General features: G+C 39.7%; 1 protein-coding gene across 2 annotated transcripts; it reads right to left on the bottom strand.

Annotated features, from left to right (window-relative positions):
• Positions 1–552: 552 nt before the first annotated feature.
• LOC131231676 (1-aminocyclopropane-1-carboxylate oxidase homolog 1-like) lies at positions 553–16,042 on the bottom strand. Of its 2 annotated transcripts, none has more exons than XM_058227962.1 (3): positions 15,385–16,042; positions 14,781–15,101; positions 553–1,233 (listed from the first exon to the last, which is right to left on the bottom strand). In XM_058227962.1, exons 1-3 carry the CDS (start codon positions 15,918–15,920, stop codon positions 981–983), a joined length of 1,110 nt encoding a protein of 369 aa, XP_058083945.1. In that variant the 5' UTR covers positions 15,921–16,042; the 3' UTR covers positions 553–980. The 2 variants fall into 2 exon arrangements, with proteins under 2 accessions (XP_058083945.1, XP_058083944.1); XM_058227961.1 differs by lacking the exon at positions 553–1,233 and adding an exon at positions 2,307–2,354 and having other exon boundaries at positions 14,780–15,101; positions 15,385–16,039.
• Between the last annotated feature and the right edge of the window lie 3,312 nt (positions 16,043–19,354).

Raw genomic sequence — 19,354 nt, 5'->3', positions numbered from 1 at the left:
ATCTAACTATCAAGTGGACCACACTGTAAAAGACAATGGGGAATTGAACGTCTACCATTGAAACCCTTTTAGGGGTTACAGAAGTTTTGGATCATTATGAAATTTGTTTGTCCTCTTCATCCAGGTCTTTGTGACCCTATGAATGAACTTAGACGGGAGGATTTCTCACAAACATCACAGTGGGCCCCCAAAAAGTTTTTAATGGTCGATGCTCATTCAACACTATTTCCTGTAATGTGGTATGAGATTTGCATATACCTCATTTTTTGTCTCACATCATAAAATGATGTGGAAAAATATATGGACGGCATGGATGGAAAGCATACATCATGGTGGGGCTCACAGACCACCGAACATCCACCATTGGCTGGTGGCAGGGGGAGTACCTAATCTATTTCCGTGAAAGGAGGGGTATTTTCATCCTGAAATTCGGTCTCCGCACGTGGAGGTCTAAGTTGCAAAACAAGGTTTGTCTTCTTTCATAATCACAGCTGGATAAAAGGTGGGGTCCACAGTCCTAAATTTCTCACTCTATGATATTTTGCACCATTTAGAAAGAGTCTATAATATTTTTCACCATTCAGAAATTAATGGTGGTGATTTTTCAATCCTAAATATCGCATTGTCATATGGCAATCCAGACCATCCAAATAGCCGACCAACTGCAGATGAAGCATAACCAAATACTTATTCGGAGAAGATAATAATGACAATCTGAGTTTACCCTTTGAATTTAGACCGCCCGTTGGACTCATTATTTTACTATTAACCATTGATTCGAGTCCAACGGGTTGCCATTAATTGGATGGTTAGAATTGGTTGATCGCCTGAATTTATAGATATTCTCCACCTATAGTGGGACCTATATTTTGAATTTGTCTTGATTGGTGTGCATCAGTGTCACACGTGAGAATGACGCACCACCATTTTCTAGGGTGCAAAACTATCATAGGACTGTAAACCATGGACGTAGACATCTTTCACAGCTTGAAATGGTCGAGAGCAGACTTCCCGTCAAGTCCTTTAGCTTGATAATAAGTAACGTAGTCTAGGACCGTAGTTTCCCTGTATTTCGGCGGATTCTCATCTGACACCAACTCCTTGATTGGGCCATACACTTTGGTGGATGGATGGAGATGTGTGGTGAAGAAACATGCCACGGATATCCTTGGGCCCACACGGTTAGCCAGCACCCTGTGCTCGACGCTTTTCAGCTTGTCGTTGGAAATAAGCAGCATCGACACAAGAAAAGAATCAATGAAATATGGGGAAGCCGTAAGCATGGTACATCCATCTCTTCTGATAAAATATATTACGTGATGAATTGATCGAGTCCATCCATCTACTGGGCCGTAGCGCGGATGACTTATGTTGTAGAAAAAAAGAAAAGAAAAGAAAAAAGACACTCCTCTACATTGGTTGGAGGACAGTCAAAGAGACGGTAGAAAATAAGAAACTGTTAACGACCAAAATATTCAGTGGAGTGATTTGAATAAAAGGTGGCCGAGATGATAATGTGACAAGTTGGATTTTTGAAAAATACGCAGTTTACGAGAGGGCCGAGTAGATGGATGGTTCCCATTGACATATAACCATCCCATCCTCCATCCATTCGAGGTCTCTTGTTCCTAGATAGAGTGGGCCTAGGCTCGATGTGAGAGAGCTAGGTCCTTTTCTTCTCTGTTCCGTTTTGAGAGGTGGCCCTTCCGAAATATTTAGTCTGTGCCTTCACAGTTGTACTTTCAGATCCTATGAATACAATTGCTACTTCGAAAAAGAAAAACAAAAAACCACGACATGTGTCCTGTTCATGATAGAGGGAGTTCCCGCGGTTGGAAGCTTGTTGGGGCTACAGGATGTCCGTGAGAAATCCACCACCCCATCTATCAGTTTCTCTAACTCATGTTAGGAAGTGACGAGGGAGATCAAAACTCAAATGGGGATGAAATGCCCATTGTCAAAACCTTTACGGAGACACAGAGGCTTCGGATTAGGCTAACGGTTTGGATGGTATATAGGCATCATGGTGGCTCGAGAGGGTTTCAATGGTGGGCATTTCCATCCTACTATTTTTTGCAATAGTTTACTTGAGTTTTGAATCTCTCTCTTTTTTTTTTTTTTTTTTAATCATGTCCTAGCATCAGTTGGAGAAACTGATGGATAGGGTGAATTTCCAAGGGACATCTCAGCGGACCCTACGTGTGCAGGCAAATCGCGTTCATCACAGAGGATCACTCAATTTTGAAAATGGTGGCAGCTGCTCCTCTTAACATATATAGGGCGTGAAAGTACTTCGATCTTGACCATCTAAGTTGTTTGTCTCATTGTAGAGGGAGAATGTCTGTAAGAATATACTGATAAAGCAAGCCTAACCAGTGATTTTGTGTCAATCAAATGGAAGGTTAAAAGTAACAAAGTGAGTTGTTCAAATATGAAGAGAAAATCAGATGGTTAACGTTGTCTTCTCCATGTAAATTTTCTGTTATGGTCCATTAAGGTCAGCAATTAGAGACCAATTTTTAAATGATGCCAACTAAGGTATGACTATAGCTTAGTCAACTATAAGTACCTAAATACTTTTGGGGATTTGATTGGATGGCAAGCTTGTTTGAAATATGAGTATATATAGAAAAATCTGGAAGTTGTTTGGTAAGTCTTGTCCCATCTGACAATGCCCTGACATCCAATAAAATCCCACCAAGTGGAGTCTATCATTTTAGGTGAGATTACTTCATGTGTTGTGGCTCAAGATCACCAGCATGTATTTACCCAATGGTCCCACGTGCTGACATTGTGGAGTGAGGGGAGCTGTCTATGCTCTGGATGTCTAGCTATACTGGGCCATTCTAAGAAACTCAAACTGATTCGATGAAACTAACCATCTTCTATTATTATTATTATTAAATTTTTATTTATTTATTTATTTATTTTTTGAAAGAGAGATTTCATTTCATTAATGGATCAGAAAGTCCTTCCATACCATCTTCTGTTATGTATATAATGCTAGCACCTTTTGGGGTATTTTTGCCCCATAATTATTCTTATGGAGGGGATTTTAACAGGAAAAGGGACGTAGCATGTCCACAAAAGGACGTCATTTTTCTTCTTTTGTCTGTTCTCCTAGTGACTAGCCCTTACCATGTCTCTTCTGTCCATGTGGCCTGTACAGGTTGATGACATGTCCTAGACGGCACATGCAACAAAGACTCAGGAGTTTAACACAAAATCTTGATAGATCTAAAACTCAAGTAGATCACAACAATGAAAAAAGTAAGAATATGCCTTCGACTATTGAAACCATTACATGAATATAACTACTCCAGTTACCTCTAAGGCAACCCGTGCTACCAGGCTAAAACAATTAATGGGACTGATCCCGTGCTTCATAACCTGGGAGATACGGCTGAGTCAAAACGCATCAGATTTGAAGTTCAAAAGATGTCAACCAATCAGATCATCTCCAAAGTTTTCAGGTGGCTGAGGGAAGTAGGCTCCACTATGCCTGAGACGGATAACAATTCGCTAGTGGAAAATGTCACCTTACAAGCCCTAGATATGGAAAGTAGTTGCCTTCCGAAGGGAAATCTATAATAGTTAAGTGGATGAAACTGTCAAAAGGTTGGCTGAAATTGAACATTGATGGTTCGTCGAGAGGGAACTCAGGTGACAGTGGGGTAGAGGGAGTTGGCAGGGACCATTCAGGGCAGCTTGTCTTTGCCTTTCACAAAAACTATGGGAGAGCTGCAAAAGTGCAGGTTATGCTTGATGGCATAGATATTAATTTGTTCTAGCATGGGCCTCTCAAACATTATTGTTGAGACTGATGCCAAGCTAATAGCGGACGCGGCTAAAGATCCCTCGGCTCCAAGTCCATGGAATATCTGGTATAGGATGGGAGCCATCCATCATAAGAGTCACCCCCTTAACCTCATATTTCAGCACACTTATCGTGAGGGTAACTCGGTGGTGGACGTTTTGGCAAGGTTAGCCAGTGAAGGGTGCGCTAACAGATTATACAGATACCGAGCAGACCTCCCGAGAAGGATTAGGGGATCTTTAGCACTAGACAACACTGGATTAGAGACCATTAAGACTATCCAATCTGGGCCATAGTTTTCTTGGCTTCATATATCAACTGCAACATGCTGGAGTTGGTTTATCCATTGTCATTGGCCCGTGCGACTGTTGAGAATAATTCAAACCCAACGGTCATAAGAACATTTGAAATTCCACTATTTTCTCATTGTTTGTTGTAATTAAATTGAATGTAGTCAAGCCACATGTCAGTTGTTGATTAATTCTTTTAGTAAGAATCTCTCAAGTGTTAGGTGCCTACATCATGTCTATAAAAGAGTCTTATATGTAGTGTAGATGTACAATAAAAATAAATAAATTTAATATACCCTGCTATCCTACATTTCAAGAAAATAACCCTTATTGTTTTCTGTGTGTTATTTGTGAAATGTGTGTTAATCGTGATTGAGTTGCTGTTACTCTAACAAATTTGGTATCAAAGCTCGGTTCCACAACAATCTGGAGCAAGGTAAAAGGTAATGGCCACCACAAGTAGCACGGCAAGTGTTAATCAAAATTTTATTCCCATTTTCAACGGAGAAAATTATCCATTTTGGGCTATTAAAATGAGAACAATATTTATGTCTCACAATTTATGGGAATTAGTAGAGGTTGGTTTTACAGTGTATGTTGATCAAGAAGGAAAGGTGACCGCACCTCAAAAAGCGGAGATGAAAGAAAATATAAAAAAGATGCAAATGCCCTGTCATATATCCAGCAAGCTCTGGATGACACAATCTTTCCAAGAATAATGGGCGCTAAAACATCTAAAGAAGCATGAGATTTGCTTCGAAATGAATTCCAAGGGCAAGTAAAGTAATCACTGTAAGATTACAATTTCTCCATCATGAATTTAAAACCTTATTGATGAAAAATTCAGAATCGGTTCAAGAATTTTTCACTCGAGTCACCTCAATAGTAAATCAAGCTAGGTCTCTTGGTGAAGACCTGTTTAAACAAAAAATTGTTTAAAAGGTGCTTCGGAGTCTTAATTCAAAATTCGATTTCATTGTTCATGCAATAGAGGAATCTAAAGATCTAAACACTTTGCCTTTAACTTAATTAATGGGATCTCTTCAAGCTTATGAAAAGAGGTTATAAAAAGACACAGAAAAATCTATTGAGCAGGCATTGTAGACAAAACTAACTTTGAAGGAAAGTTGGAGTGAAGATACTACAACTCACCCATTTAAAAAGGGTCATGGTGGTGAAGCTCGGTCAAATCAATCCTTTAAAGGGAAAGGAAAAGGCCACCACAACAACTCTAGAAACTCCAATCAAGGTAATTGTGAATCCCCTATTCAATGTTATAAGTGCAAAAAGAAAGGGCATATTGAAAGAGACTCTCGGTATAAAAATAAGGATTTCAACGTGCCTCATTGCTCAATTTGTAAAAAAATTGGGCATGCTAGAAAGATTGTTGGTATAAGTCAAAAGATAGGGCAAATTTTCATGAAGAAAAACGTGATGATGAAAAAACTGATGAAGAAAGCCTATTTCTTTCATGTTTTACTGCATGTACTGAAAATATTTGGTATCTAGATAGTGGTTGCAGTAACCATATGACAGGTGATAAATCATTATTTGCTGAGATGGATGAGACTATAGGGTCTCAAGTACGGATGGGAGATGATAATCAAGTTCAAGTGCGAGGTAAGGGAACTATTTCCATAGACACCAAATTTGGTAAGAAGCTTATTCATGATGTTATATATGTTCTTGGCATTGCTCAAAATTTAATCAGCTTGGGACAATTGATGAAAAGAGGACTTTATGATATTTTTGATGAAAACAAATGCATGATATTTAATAAGAAAAACAAGGAATTAATAGTTTCAGTCGAAATGATTGATACTAAAATGTTCCCTCTTAAATTTTCTTATCTCACCATCAATGCTTTTAATGTTGAATCTAGTGATGCCTCTAGACTATGGCATAAATGATATGGGCATCTAAACTTTGGTGGGCTAAATTTACTGCATAAAAATACAATGGTTGCTGGTTTACCAATGGCGACAAATGATGGAAAGTTGTGTGAAGCATGTGTATATGGAAAACATCATAAAACTCCCTTTCAAGTGGGTAAATCTTGGAGGGCAACTGAACCTTTGATGTTTGTACATGTTGATATCTGTGGTCTTATGAGTACATCCTCTTTTGGTGGATGTAGATATTTTCTATTATTTGTTGATGACTTTACTAGAATGTCATGGGTGTATTTTCTTGGAAAAAAGTCTGAAGCTCTTTCATTTTTCCTACAATTTCGGGCTTCTATTGAAAAACAAAGTGGTTATTCTATTAAAAAATTACGTACTGACCGGGGTGGTGAATTTACATCCAAAAAATTCTTTATAATGTGTAAAAATGTAGGTATAAACAGAGAACTCACGACAAGCTTTACCCCACAACAAAATGGGGTCGCGGAATGAAAAAATCGAATAATCATTGAAACCGCAAGGTGTATGCTGAAAGAAAAGGATATACCAAAGACCTTTTGGGCTGAAGCCGTCGCAACTTTGGTTTATTTATTAAACTGATTTCCTACTAAGGATGTCATAGGAAAAACCCCATATGAAGCTTGGTTTAAGAGAAAACCAAATGTGATCCATCTTAAAGTATTTGGATCTATAGCCTATGCTCATATTCCTTCGCAAAAAAGACAAAAATTAGATGATAAGAGCAAAAAATATATTTTTATTGGTTATAGCGATGAAACAAAGGGCTATCGGCTTTATCATCCAAAAAATAAGATTTTGAACATCAGTCGAAATATTATCTTTAATGAAAATGGTGCCTGAAATTGGGAAAGTAGTGCCAAAAATACTCATTTTGTTGTTGATCATGAAGAAACCACATCTTATATGTCACTAAATGAGTTTCAACCATTACCTTCACCACATATTGAATCAAGTGAATCGCATCCAAGAAGGGTAAGAAGTATTACTGATATTTATTAATCATATAATTTTGCTCTTTTTTTCTTCAGAACCCACATGTTTTGAAGATGCAGTGACAAAAGAAGAGTGGTATGATGCAATGAAGGAAGAAATTGATGGTATTGAAAAAAAACACATGAAGATTGGTTGATTTACCCTAAGGAAAAGAAGCCATTGGACTAAAATGGATTTATAAATCCAAATTCAATCCTAATAGATCTTCGAAAAGGCATAAAGCTTGTTTAGTTGCAAAAGGTTATGGTCAAATTTCATGTGTTAATTTTTTTTGAAACCTTTTATCCTGTTGCTCGATTAGAAACCATTAGAACTTTTTTTTATCTTTGGCATCTTAAGAAAGCTGGCATGTTTATCAATTCGATGTCAAATCAGCTTTCTTAAATGGTGAATTATAGGAAAATGTATATGTAGAATAGTCTGCAAGATTTAAATTCAATAGGATGGAAAATAAAGTTTACAAATTAGAAAAAGCTTTGTATGGACTCAAACAAGCTCTAAGAGCATGATACAATAAAATCGACAGGTACTTCCTTGACACTAATTTTAAGAGGAGTGAAAGTGAACCTACTCTTTATGTGAAAACTCAAGGTATGAAAATCCTTAGTTTGCTTGTATGTTGATGATATGATATATACAGGCAATTTTATAAGTTTGATGAAGCAATTTAGAGAAAACATGATGTTTAAATTTGAAATGACTGACTTGGGCCTTTTACATTATTTTTTAGGTATGCAAATTATTTGTAACACCCTGTACTCTCGGTACTCGGGTGTTAACACCCCGGTTATAAGATTAAAGACGATTAAACAAGATAACTTAAATTTTACATGTGTAGATCGGGACTCCTGGTCAACGATAAAGCCAACTACCATGATATAGAGGAGCCAAGTCGAACCCAACACTAGCCCGGAAGGTAAAACTCAACAAATCCTTAGATTAAAGAAAGTTATACTAAGTCACATTGATACCATGCATCCACTAACCACCTTAAGATAATAAATTATGGCCAACCAGGCACTTGAAAATCCTTGAATCCTTTTTCCACCGTTAAAACAAAACCTCGTGCCCATCTGACCGCCAGATCACATTATATGGGCCAAATACAGCCCCGAGAGGTGTGCAATAGTCTACCTGGGCCTCATCATCGGTCCAAAGTGGACCAGGACGACCAGAAGGAACCAATGAAGCAGTTGAACGGTGTAGATGGACTGCCACCATCGCCTACAGGGCCATATACAGTGCGTGTACACCTCACCAATAATGTGCATGACGTGCACTGGATAAGGTGAGTCGGTCAAACAAGCTTTGACCCAACCCATTTCCAAACACAGAAAACTCTTCCCGCCATTTCAAACATTTGAAATCAAGAATTTTCAAACCCCAAAGTAGGCCACCTTGGCCACTTTCCGGACAATCCAAACCGTCCATTTCACTCACATGGGTCCCCTGATCAAAACCGTATAGGGGTTTGGGGCCGTTCATAGGAACGGGTGAGATAGGTTTGGACCGTCCATTCCCTTAACTTGTGGCTAGGATTCGAAGGAGAGGACCGCCCGATGGCTTCTTTTGCAAGGCAAACCTCCCACTGACCGGTGGACCCAGGCCTTCCACGAACACAGCTGGGAAGGTCCTCTCATGGCCAAAAATGGCTAGGCCGGGCCATGAAAGATGGAACTGAGGCGTTCCTCTTTTGGGTTGAGAAGGCCGGCGACGCAACCGCCGCCCACTGTGGCCGCATTAAACCCAACCGTCAGCTCCTCCTCCCCATTTTGCCTATAAATAAACACCCTGGCCCTCAGGGTTTACACAAGAAAGAAAGTTGAGGGGAAGAAAAGAGAGAAAAACAAATCAGAGGGGAGAGTGAGAACGGGTGTAAGCACGCCGTCCAGACAGGTAAACTCAGCCTCATTTCCGTTCTGCTCTTCTCCTTCATTCTCAGGATTGAGATCAGCCCTGCATGAGCCACGTTTGGGGGCCAAAAATCCGCCCAAAGTGGAGCTCGAACGGGGCCTGAATGCACCCCCTGTTTTGTGGCTGAACGTGGCCTGAAAACGCCCCTGTTTTAAGGCCGAACATGGCCTGAGTTCAGGCCGTGCTTAGGGCCAAATAATGGCATGTAAACAGCCTCAGCTATGGGCTGAAACACAGTCCAGAACCGGCCTGCAAACAAGCTCCGTTTGAGCTGCAACACGCCCCAAAAATTTGGCTGAAAACAGTCCGGAAAACAGACCGGGAACAAGCTCTGTTCGGGCCGTTCTTTGGCCGAGAAAATGGCAGCCACCGTACCTCCGATTGAGTGCTGACGAGGGTTGAAAAACAGCCAGGGGCGGGCCGTGTTTGAGCCGATAAACAGGCCGGAAAATGGCCTCCAAAGCAGCCTGCAATAGAGGACGTTTCTTTCTCACCTTGGCAGCTGATGGGCTGAACGTGGGGCTCACCAAAATGCAGGTGGGCTACACTGTGTTGGGCCTCCCGAAATGCTGGCGGGCTGCACTGTGTTGGACACCACCTTGAAAACGGATTGGCTGGGTACCTCACACCAGTTATATAACTGATGTATTGACGCCACCAGGCTCTGTGGGTCCCACCGCTGTGACGTCAGCAAGTGCTGTGGGACCCACCATCTACAACGTCCAAGAATAGGACAGGTGGGAGCCCAGCATGATGTATATGTTTCATACTATACCGTCCATCGGTTTTGGGCCCCACACAGCGTCAGTTGCCGCTGGACCCTTTTCAAATATATATATATATATATATATATATACATGGTGGGCCCCACGTGGGACCCACCTGATGAGGAAGTAGATTGGCTGGGGTATTGACGTCAGAGGTTCTGTGGGCCCCTCATGATGTGTATTTTATTCCAGGCCGTCCATCCGTGGCCCCAGCAGCAGAACGGCTGCTGTATAGACGTTACCAAGTTACGTGGGTCTGACTGAGGTATGTGTTATTCAACACCGTCCATCGATTTTGCTTGAAGTGGGACCCTACCTAGATGTATGTTTTATCTCCACCGTTCATCCCATTTTCCAGCTCATTTTAGTCGTTGACCCAAAAATGAAGCCAACCCAACTCTCTGGTAGGCCACACCAGCAGAAAGACTAATTTAATAGTGGTAAATCATTAGGGCCCTCTATGATATTTTGGTGCATCAAAACATATCCAATATTGGACTCATTGGACCTATCTTGAGCCCTAGGACCCAACTAGCGGAGTAGATCCTCTTGATATGGGCCCCACCTATGAAAAACCACTAGAAAACAAAAAAATAAATAAATGGTGAAACATGATGCTGTAGCTGTCAACGTCCTCGCTTGAGATTTTGGCCAGGACCATGGCCCCCACTACAGGCACTATCATGATGTGTGTTGAACATCAACACCGTCCATTTGATGGGTCCCCTTTATATATGGGGTGCCCCCAAAAATCAGCCATATATAGAGCTCAGGTGGCCCACACCATCCACAATCTTATGAAGACATGTTAAGCCATATAAAAGCACTTGCTCAAATTCATCTGAGATTTGGATGCACTTGAAACTTGGTTTGACCCCTTAACCTAGTGGGACACACATAATGGATGTGTTGGATTTGGAATCACAACTTGGTGGGCCCAACAAATGATTATGAATGCTTTAATGTCGAATTATAGTATCTATTATCATGATTAGATCCACTATTAATACTTGATAGCTATTATTATTATTATTGTTGTTAGTATTACGATAATAATTGCATTTATTAAACACAACTAACCTTTAGTAGATTATCGATGCTAATAATAGTGCTTACAAACAAAATTATTATTATTAAATATTAGTCATTTAATTATCATTCTTAGGTATAATCATTAATAATAGATCATATCATTATTAGCATCATAATGATTATTATTAAAGTGGCTAACATTAATTATAACACTAATGTTAACCATTACTTTTCAATTATTAAATTAATATGGTAAATTATCATATGCCAACTACAATCCAAATTCTAAAAATTTATCATAGACCTAAACTCAAGGGTAAACCCTAGACCTAGGTAATCCAAACCTTGAGATGGGGTTTTAACCATAAACAGGGTACTAAGCCGGATTAACCATCGGTTGATTCTTCATTTTAGCATTGAATGATTATTATACACTTACACTTCTTAAGTAGACAATAGGTTATTAATCATTATAAGAGTATTAGATAAGTTTGGTACATTTAAATATAAACTTATGAACCATCATTATTAATGTTGATGGATTAATACCCCTATAATAAATATTATTTGATCAGTTGTACGATAATAATAATAATATTAATATTAATAATTCAGGACTTAAATTCTAGAATCTAAGTTTAAGACTAAACCTTAAGATAAAAATCCTAATTTTACATAAAGATCCTAAGATAAATAATCCAAACCCTAGGTTGTAATCTCAACCATAAATAATGTGTAGAACTCGATCAAACCGCGTAATTTCCTAATTCATGATAGGACTCGATTATAAGGGACCACACGTCCCTTAGTCATGCTGGTAGGCGATCCAACTATAAGGTGATGATTTTTTTCCTTGAGCTTTCCATTTTCCCATTAGCTTAAGTTATAGTCTTATTTTAACTTATAAATGATATCTCTATTTTGTAATCATATGTGTTAGTTGTTAGAATCAAGTTGCTACATCATGATATGCTTAATGTTTATCTTGTATATTTAATTCATGCTATTGGATTACTTGTGGATTGTTTTTGGGATTTAAACCGGTACATTAGTGGGAAACCCCCACTTATAAATGTACACCCATACTTGAGATGTAACTCGATTGATGGTGATTGCAATGGACCTTCGATCTAGTGGTTATTGAGTGGTGGTCTAGATGGATCATTTATGTGGGCCTACCATCCAGAGTTGTTGTCGAAGTGGTTTTCAAGGATGGTATTTTATCGCATGATTTTGATATTCGTCCTATGTGGCTTATTTTGATATTTGCCTATGTGGCTTATTTCAATATCGCCCCATGTGGCTTTATTTTGGTATTTGCCCTATATGGGTTCGATATTTTATATCGTGCAACCATGCGATGGTAAGCCCCATATATTGTAATATGATTGGCCACTAGTTGATAGGTTTCCATTAAACATCCTAAGGTGGTAGTCTCATGAGCCGGGGATAGTGGTACGGGACCTATGCCCGAGCTGTCGGCCTACGCTGGTGACGAGTCCCGATAGTGACTTTGAGCTTACCTAAATTGGTTAATTGTAACTGGACTAATAATGATTTGGCTAATTATGCATCCATAGTATATTGGTGGTGACGGGTGGCTAATTTTAGATGTTGTAGCATGTGCCCTTAGGATCATCGGAGTATCGTTTTACTAGCTCCCAGACCATCGACTATCAACCCCTGTTCCAACTGGATGATTTTCCCATGTCGATGATTTGCATGGGTGACGAGCCCGAATTCCGCATAGATGAGCATCCCTAGGGCGATGTGCATTCACGCATCTATGCATTTAAAAAGGCTGCATCATGTATTGTTTTAATTGCCTTTTTGTTTTATAACTATGTTTACCTAATGCGGTGGTGTGAAATCTTGAGGGGAATTCACACTGGGTTAACTACTCATCCATAAAAAATATAACCGTACAGGGTGGCTTAAGTGATATGCAGGTTTAGACTGATAAGGAGCCATTATGGTGGTCAAGGACACGTGGTTGTACCTATCAAGAAAGCTGCACGATCTTGTAGCTTTTGTTTGTGTCTCATATGTTTTTAAATTTCTTATGTGTGTAATCATGTATTTGTTATTGTGGAGACATTGGTTTGTATAAGTCATTATGGGCAACCTCTGTATGTTCTAAATGTAGTTGCAATTTTTCCTTTATGCTTACTTGTTCATTCTACGCTCATCTGCTCACTTTGATAGTTATTAAAAAAAAAAAAAAAAACATATACTCGAATTTTGACCATCCTTTAAGGTTAACACTCGGGTTTTTTGAAAAATGGGTCATATACTCAGGTCCTGAAAAGTTGGGTCGTTACATTATTCAAGACTCCAAAGGTATTTTTGTATGTCAATAAAAGTATACTCATGATATTTTAAAAAGATTTTATATGACTAATTGTAATCCTGCAAAAACTCTCGTGAATACAAATGATAAACTTATGTTAGAAGATGGGGTAGATAAAACTAATGGAAAAGACTACAGAAGCTTGATTGGTGGACTAATCTATCTCACTCATATAAGGCCATATATAATGTTTGCAGTGAGCATTCCATCTAGATTTATGCAAAATCCAAGTAAACAACATATGGGAGCAGCAAAAAGAGTCTTACGTTATATTCGTGGCATATTAAACTTTGGAATCAGGTATCGCAAGGTGAGTGATTTTAAACTTGTGACTTATACTGATAGTGATTGGGCTAGTTGTGCGAATGATAGAAAAAACACTTCGGGATTTTCGCTTAGCCTTTGAACCTGAATGATATTATGGGCGACTAAGAAGCAAGAAACTATCGCACTATCAAGTTCGGAAGCCAAATACATTGCTACCATAAGTGCCGCTTGCTAAACAGTATAGCTTAGAAGGATCTTATTCGATTTGAACGCAAAACAAGAAGAAACTACGGTAATCTACCGCGACAACAAATCTACCATTGCAATGACAAAAAATTCAGCATTTCATGCAAGGACTAAACACATAAAAGTATGTCATCACTTCATAATAGAACTCGTAGCGAAATGAAAAATCAAGTTGGAATACTCTAACATCGAGGATCAAATTGCAAACATTTTCACTAAAGCGCTTTCCTAGCAGAAATTTGTCAAGTTATAAGAAATGCTCGGAGTAGAGGTTGTTTGAATTAAAGGGGTGTGTTGAGAATAATTCAAACCCAATGGTCATAAGAACGTTTGAAATTCCACTATTTTCTCATTGTTTGTTGAAACTAAATTGAATGTAGTCAAGCCACATGTTAGTTGCTGATTCATTCTTTTAGCAAGAATCTCTCAAGTGTTAGGTGCCTACATCATGTCTATAAAAGAGTCTTCTATGTAGTGTATATGTACAATAAAAAAATTTAATATACTCTGCTATCGTACATTTCAATAAACAACCCTCATTATTTTATGTGTGTTATTTGTGAAATGTGTGTTAATCGTGATTGAGTTGCTGTTACTCCAACAACGACAATGGCTTCCTCCTTCTGTTCTGACGCTGATGTTGAACCCCATGGACAGTCCTCTTGGTCAATCTAGATCAGCCTTGTGTATGAATTTGGGTATATGATAGGCGAGGTCTAAAATCTTTTTGTTGGGACCTGCCCGAATGGCCGTACAATCTTTTTCAAATTAATAATGGGTCCACCTTTCATAAATAAATAAATAAAACTACTCCAATTACCTCCTTCGCTCTTTTTTTCTTTTTCTTTTTCTTTCTGGGCCCATGTGGTCTCCATGTGCATTCCACATGCCATATCCCCTAGTTATGTGTAAGAATGTAGTACTTTGAAAGGGAAATTTTAAATAGCCCCAATGGAATATAGATAATCGGAAGCCATTATGGGTCATAGTGTATTTACTGTAGCAAAGAGAAGATAGGCAATTTCAAAACTTGGGGCAATGGATCACCTAAAAGGGCCGACATGCTGGCGATCTTGAGTCCCAGAACAATCAAAACAAGCTGGTTGGACGAAATGAACTCATTGTACATGTAGATGCATGTGAAAGCATATAGATGCATGGATCATGCAAACGTATACCTGTAGAAGATCACCAACGTTAACAACAAGAGCTCCATGCGCTGGGCTAACATCAACCCATTGATTTTGATGAAGAACTTGGAGGCCACCAATATGGTCTTGGAGGAGGACAGTTATGAAGTCATTGTCCGAATGATGGGTGGTGCCGAGGGTGAGGTCTGGCTCTGGGCATGGAGGGTAATAGTGGGATAGAATAGTATGGCGTCTGGCACAACCCATGCCCTTGAGATAGTTAGAATTGAGCCCAAGTGCCTCTGATAGTAGCTCAAATAGCGTGGTCCCTAACCCTGTGAGATACTTTGAATACTCCAACTTTATGTCCCTAACAATTAGAGTAAATCATCATCTTAGACATGGCATGTATGCAAAATTCATTGCGCCATTATGAGTGACTAAGCTGTAATAACCATTATATATATAAAAAATTAAAAATTAATAATAATAAATTAAAAATTAAAATTTTTTTTTTTTTAAAAAAAAAAAACGAAAAGAAAACAACTAGCTAGCAAGAACGAGTCGGGTCCTTTTTCCAGGTTTTTTTATGAACCGGGACGAGTTTGAACATGCATAGTTATGTAACTTTACATAAACTGTTCCAACCATACCTGCAAGCGGCAGGCAATTCATGAGGTTCTAATGAATCAGGGGCCATGTTACAAAGCAAGGTGTCCCTCCAATTCGCAGCCGTTGATTGGTACAGATCGAAATTGCTAGAATACGAAACTTTTCTCTTCGAATCACGGGTGTAATATTCCATCTTCACCTCATCTGGTTGCTCGAAGAACCTACGGACACCTTCAATCATCTCATCCAGTACACTTACAGGGACCCCATGATTCACCACCTGAAAGAAGCCCCACGTCTCCGATGCATGTTGGATCTCATCAACAATCTCCAACCTTCGATCGTTTTCCACGCCGTCCAGATCAATGATCGGAATCTGTATATGGGTCAGAACAGCAGCTGAAGCCTTGAGGATGTCATCTGGTGGCCGGATGAAAATTTTTGGGATTTTCACGATGCCAGCATCCACTAGTCCTTTGACGCCAGTTTTGGTGTTATCAAAGGCCTTCAGATCTTTCAGACGGTTGTGCTCTGACCCAATTGCCGTCGTGAGATCTCTGTCACTTGCGACGGCCATTTGCTTCACTTGGGTAGAATGGATGACAAAGGTGAAGAAGTTTCATGGTGCCTTCCAGTTTTATCGTGGCTGTAGTTGGAAATAATGCAGTGATGTGATGTGTTGTTTAAAATTTCCAAGGGGTGGGACCCTTTTTGGAGGTTTGTGAGGTATATAATTTCCCAGGATAACTTGGTGTTCTCCATTGACTATTCACGAACCGACCCATGAACTTCTCTCGTGCTCACACGTCTGGCCATGGCACACTGGTGGGAGATCCAAGCCGGTGGTACATCTCTGGACTTATTCTTTGTTTGTCTTATTTGTGGAAGTGTCAGATTTTTCTGTCCTTGTAACATATGTACAGAAACCTCTCGGTCTACCGTTAAGAAAATAAGGATTTTTTCATTCAGCCGCCTGCCTTTTAGCCATGTACGATAAACTTCGCACTTTTAAACTTTCTCCTTACCTGCCTACCTATTTCATATATATCATGCAGCAGCTTACAATCAGAGCTGGGCATCGGACCGAGTTGGATCGGATTGGGTCTAACTCGATTCGGTCCAAAATCTAGCCGGGCTGATCTGAACCTAATTCGATCTGGGACCGAGTCCAGAACATTTGACTCGAAACGACCCGACCCACAGTTGGCCTCACCCGAACCGAGTCCAACTTGGTCAGGGAAGCCGAGTTGGATCGGGTTGGGTATGATTCGGATCTTTTTAACGGTGAAAATCATTATCCTTGCTGCTATTTTCAGTGTGGTCCATTTGAGCTTTAGATATGATTCACCTTTTTTTCCAAATACTCTAAAATGATCACGAAAAATGGATAAATGGTATGGATATAATAAATACATCATTGTGGGGCCCATGTAATGTTAATCTCATTTGAGCCATTCGTACAACTCGTAGCTCAAGGCACTACAGCTATGTTAACGTGATGCAGCTGCAACGTGTTGTGCATGAAAGTGCCTGCTATTGACGTTAGCAAGTTCTGTGGGTTTGATCATGGGGTATGTGTTATATTCAAACCGTCCATCCATTTGGCTAGCTCGTTTTAAGGCTTTAGACGAAAAATAAGATAGATCTAACTATCAAGTGGACCACACTGAAAAAAGTAGTGGGGATTGAACATCTACCATTTAAACCCTTTTTGGGGTCACAGTTTCACAGAAGTTTTGGATCAATTTGAAATTTGTTTTGCCTCTTAATTCAGGTCTTTGTGACCTTATGAACAGATTGGATGGAAAATCAACATTATGGTGGGCCTTACGAATTGTTTAATGGTGAAAATCATTTTCTACTGCTATTTGTGGTATGGTCCAGATGATCTTTGGATATGATTCATTTTTTGGATAATTCTCTATAATGATCTCTAAAAATATATGAACAGTGTAGATATAATAAATACACCACTATGGGGCCTATATAACTTTGATCTCCTTTGAACTGTTCGTACAACTTGGAGCTTGAGGAGCGTCAGTGCACGTATTCACACGACAAGTACCTATATAGCTGTGTATGGTACACCAGCAAATCCTCTGTTGGGGCCCACCGTGAATGCATATGGTTTATCCACACCGTCCATTCATTTTTCCAGATCATTTTAGTGGTCAAACCCAATATTGATGCATATCCAAAGCTCAAGTGGACCATATCATAGGAAAAAGTATAACTATTGATAAGAACCACTCTGGATCGGGTCAGATCTGATCAGTCTGGATCCATTCGAATCGGATTTTTAGATCAGATCGGTCCGAATTGACCACGACCCGATCTCGATCCGAAAAAATGTCGGATCTGAATGGCCCTACCCGATCTGCACCAATCCAGGCCGTCGGTTCAGTTCGGAACGAGTCAGATCGGGTTGGATCCACCAAATCAGGTCAGATATGCTCAACTCTACTAACAATAACGGATACTCGAATAAATTTAGCTTTTTCCCTTTTACCCTTGATTTACTATAGATATTACTGTTTGGCCCTAACCTTTTCCAAATGACAATACTGCACTCACCAGCGTTGTTGCCGCTAGATCTGGGCATCGGTCCGGATCGGATCGGATTGGGTACAACTCGATTCGATCCGAAATCTCAAAGTCTTAATCTGAACTTGATCCGATCCGAGACCGAGTTCGGGTCACCTTACTCGGACCAATCCGATGCATGGTTGGCCTGACCCAAACCGAGTCCGGCTCAGTTAGGGAAACCGAGTCGGATTGGGTTGGGAACAATTCGGATCATATGAATTTAATCCAAGTGTTTCATGTGGTGTGGTCCACTTCAGCCTTCAATATACCATCTTTTTGCGCTCAAGGCCTAAATTGATATATCAAAATGGATGAACGGCTTAGATAAAACATATACATCAAGGTGGGTCCCACATGGCTCTGAAAGAACTGTCGGTCTAACCGTATCCGACGTGAACTGCACTTTCGTGTTACGTGCTTTTCATGCAAGTGCATATATTGACGTTAACAAGTTCTGTGGGTTTGATCATTGGGTATGTGTTATATCCAAATCGTCCATTCATTTGGCGAGCTCGTCTTAAGGCTTGAGACGAAAAAAAGACAGATCTAACTATCAAGTGGACCACACCAATTGTTTAATGATGAAAATCATTCTTTGCTGCTATTTTTAATGTGGTCCAGATGATCTTTGGATATTATTCATTTTTTGGATAATGCTCTATAATGATCTCTAAAAAATATATGAACGGTGTAGATATAATAAATACATCACCGTGGGGCCCATATAACTTTGATCTCATTTGACCCATTCGTACAACTCGGAGCTCGAGGCACGTACGCGTTGGTCTTCGCATGACACATATCAGAACAAGCTGTTCGCCTTTTCTGTTCGTACAACTCGGAGCTTGAGGCATGTACGCGTGCAGGACACAAATCTCACCATCTATCACAATTCTGTGGACCCCACCATTATGTATGTACTGTATCCACGCCTTCCATCCATGTGGAGAGATCATTTTAGGGCAATACCCAAAGAATGAGTTAAATCCAAAGCTCCAGTAGACCCCAGCACAGAAAACAGTGGGGAAGTGACGCCCACCATTAGAAACTTAGCTCATGCCCTAAAATGATATCTCCCTCCTTTGGTTCATGCCCTAAAATGATATCTCAAAATTGATGGACGGTGTGGATGCAACACATACATCATAGTAGGGGCCACAAAACTTGGTGACGTCACTTCAAACTCACTACTCGACCTCGTGTGAGATACAAGAAATCAAGAGCTTGGCGTGGTGAATGCATGTGGGCCCACCGTGAATGCATGTGGTTGATCCACACCGTCCATTCGTTTTTCCATATGATTTTAGGGGTTGAACCCAAAATTTATGCATATCCAAAGCTCAAGTGGACCATACCATCGGAAAAAGAAGTATTGATTTCCATCTTCCATCTCTATTATTATTATTTTTTTTCCTACTATTTGTG

Source organism: Magnolia sinica, chromosome 17 (assembly GCF_029962835.1).
Source record: "Magnolia sinica isolate HGM2019 chromosome 17, MsV1, whole genome shotgun sequence".
Lineage (NCBI taxonomy): Eukaryota > Viridiplantae > Streptophyta > Magnoliopsida > Magnoliales > Magnoliaceae > Magnolia > Magnolia sinica.
This window is presented reverse-complemented; position numbering and strand designations above follow the sequence as displayed.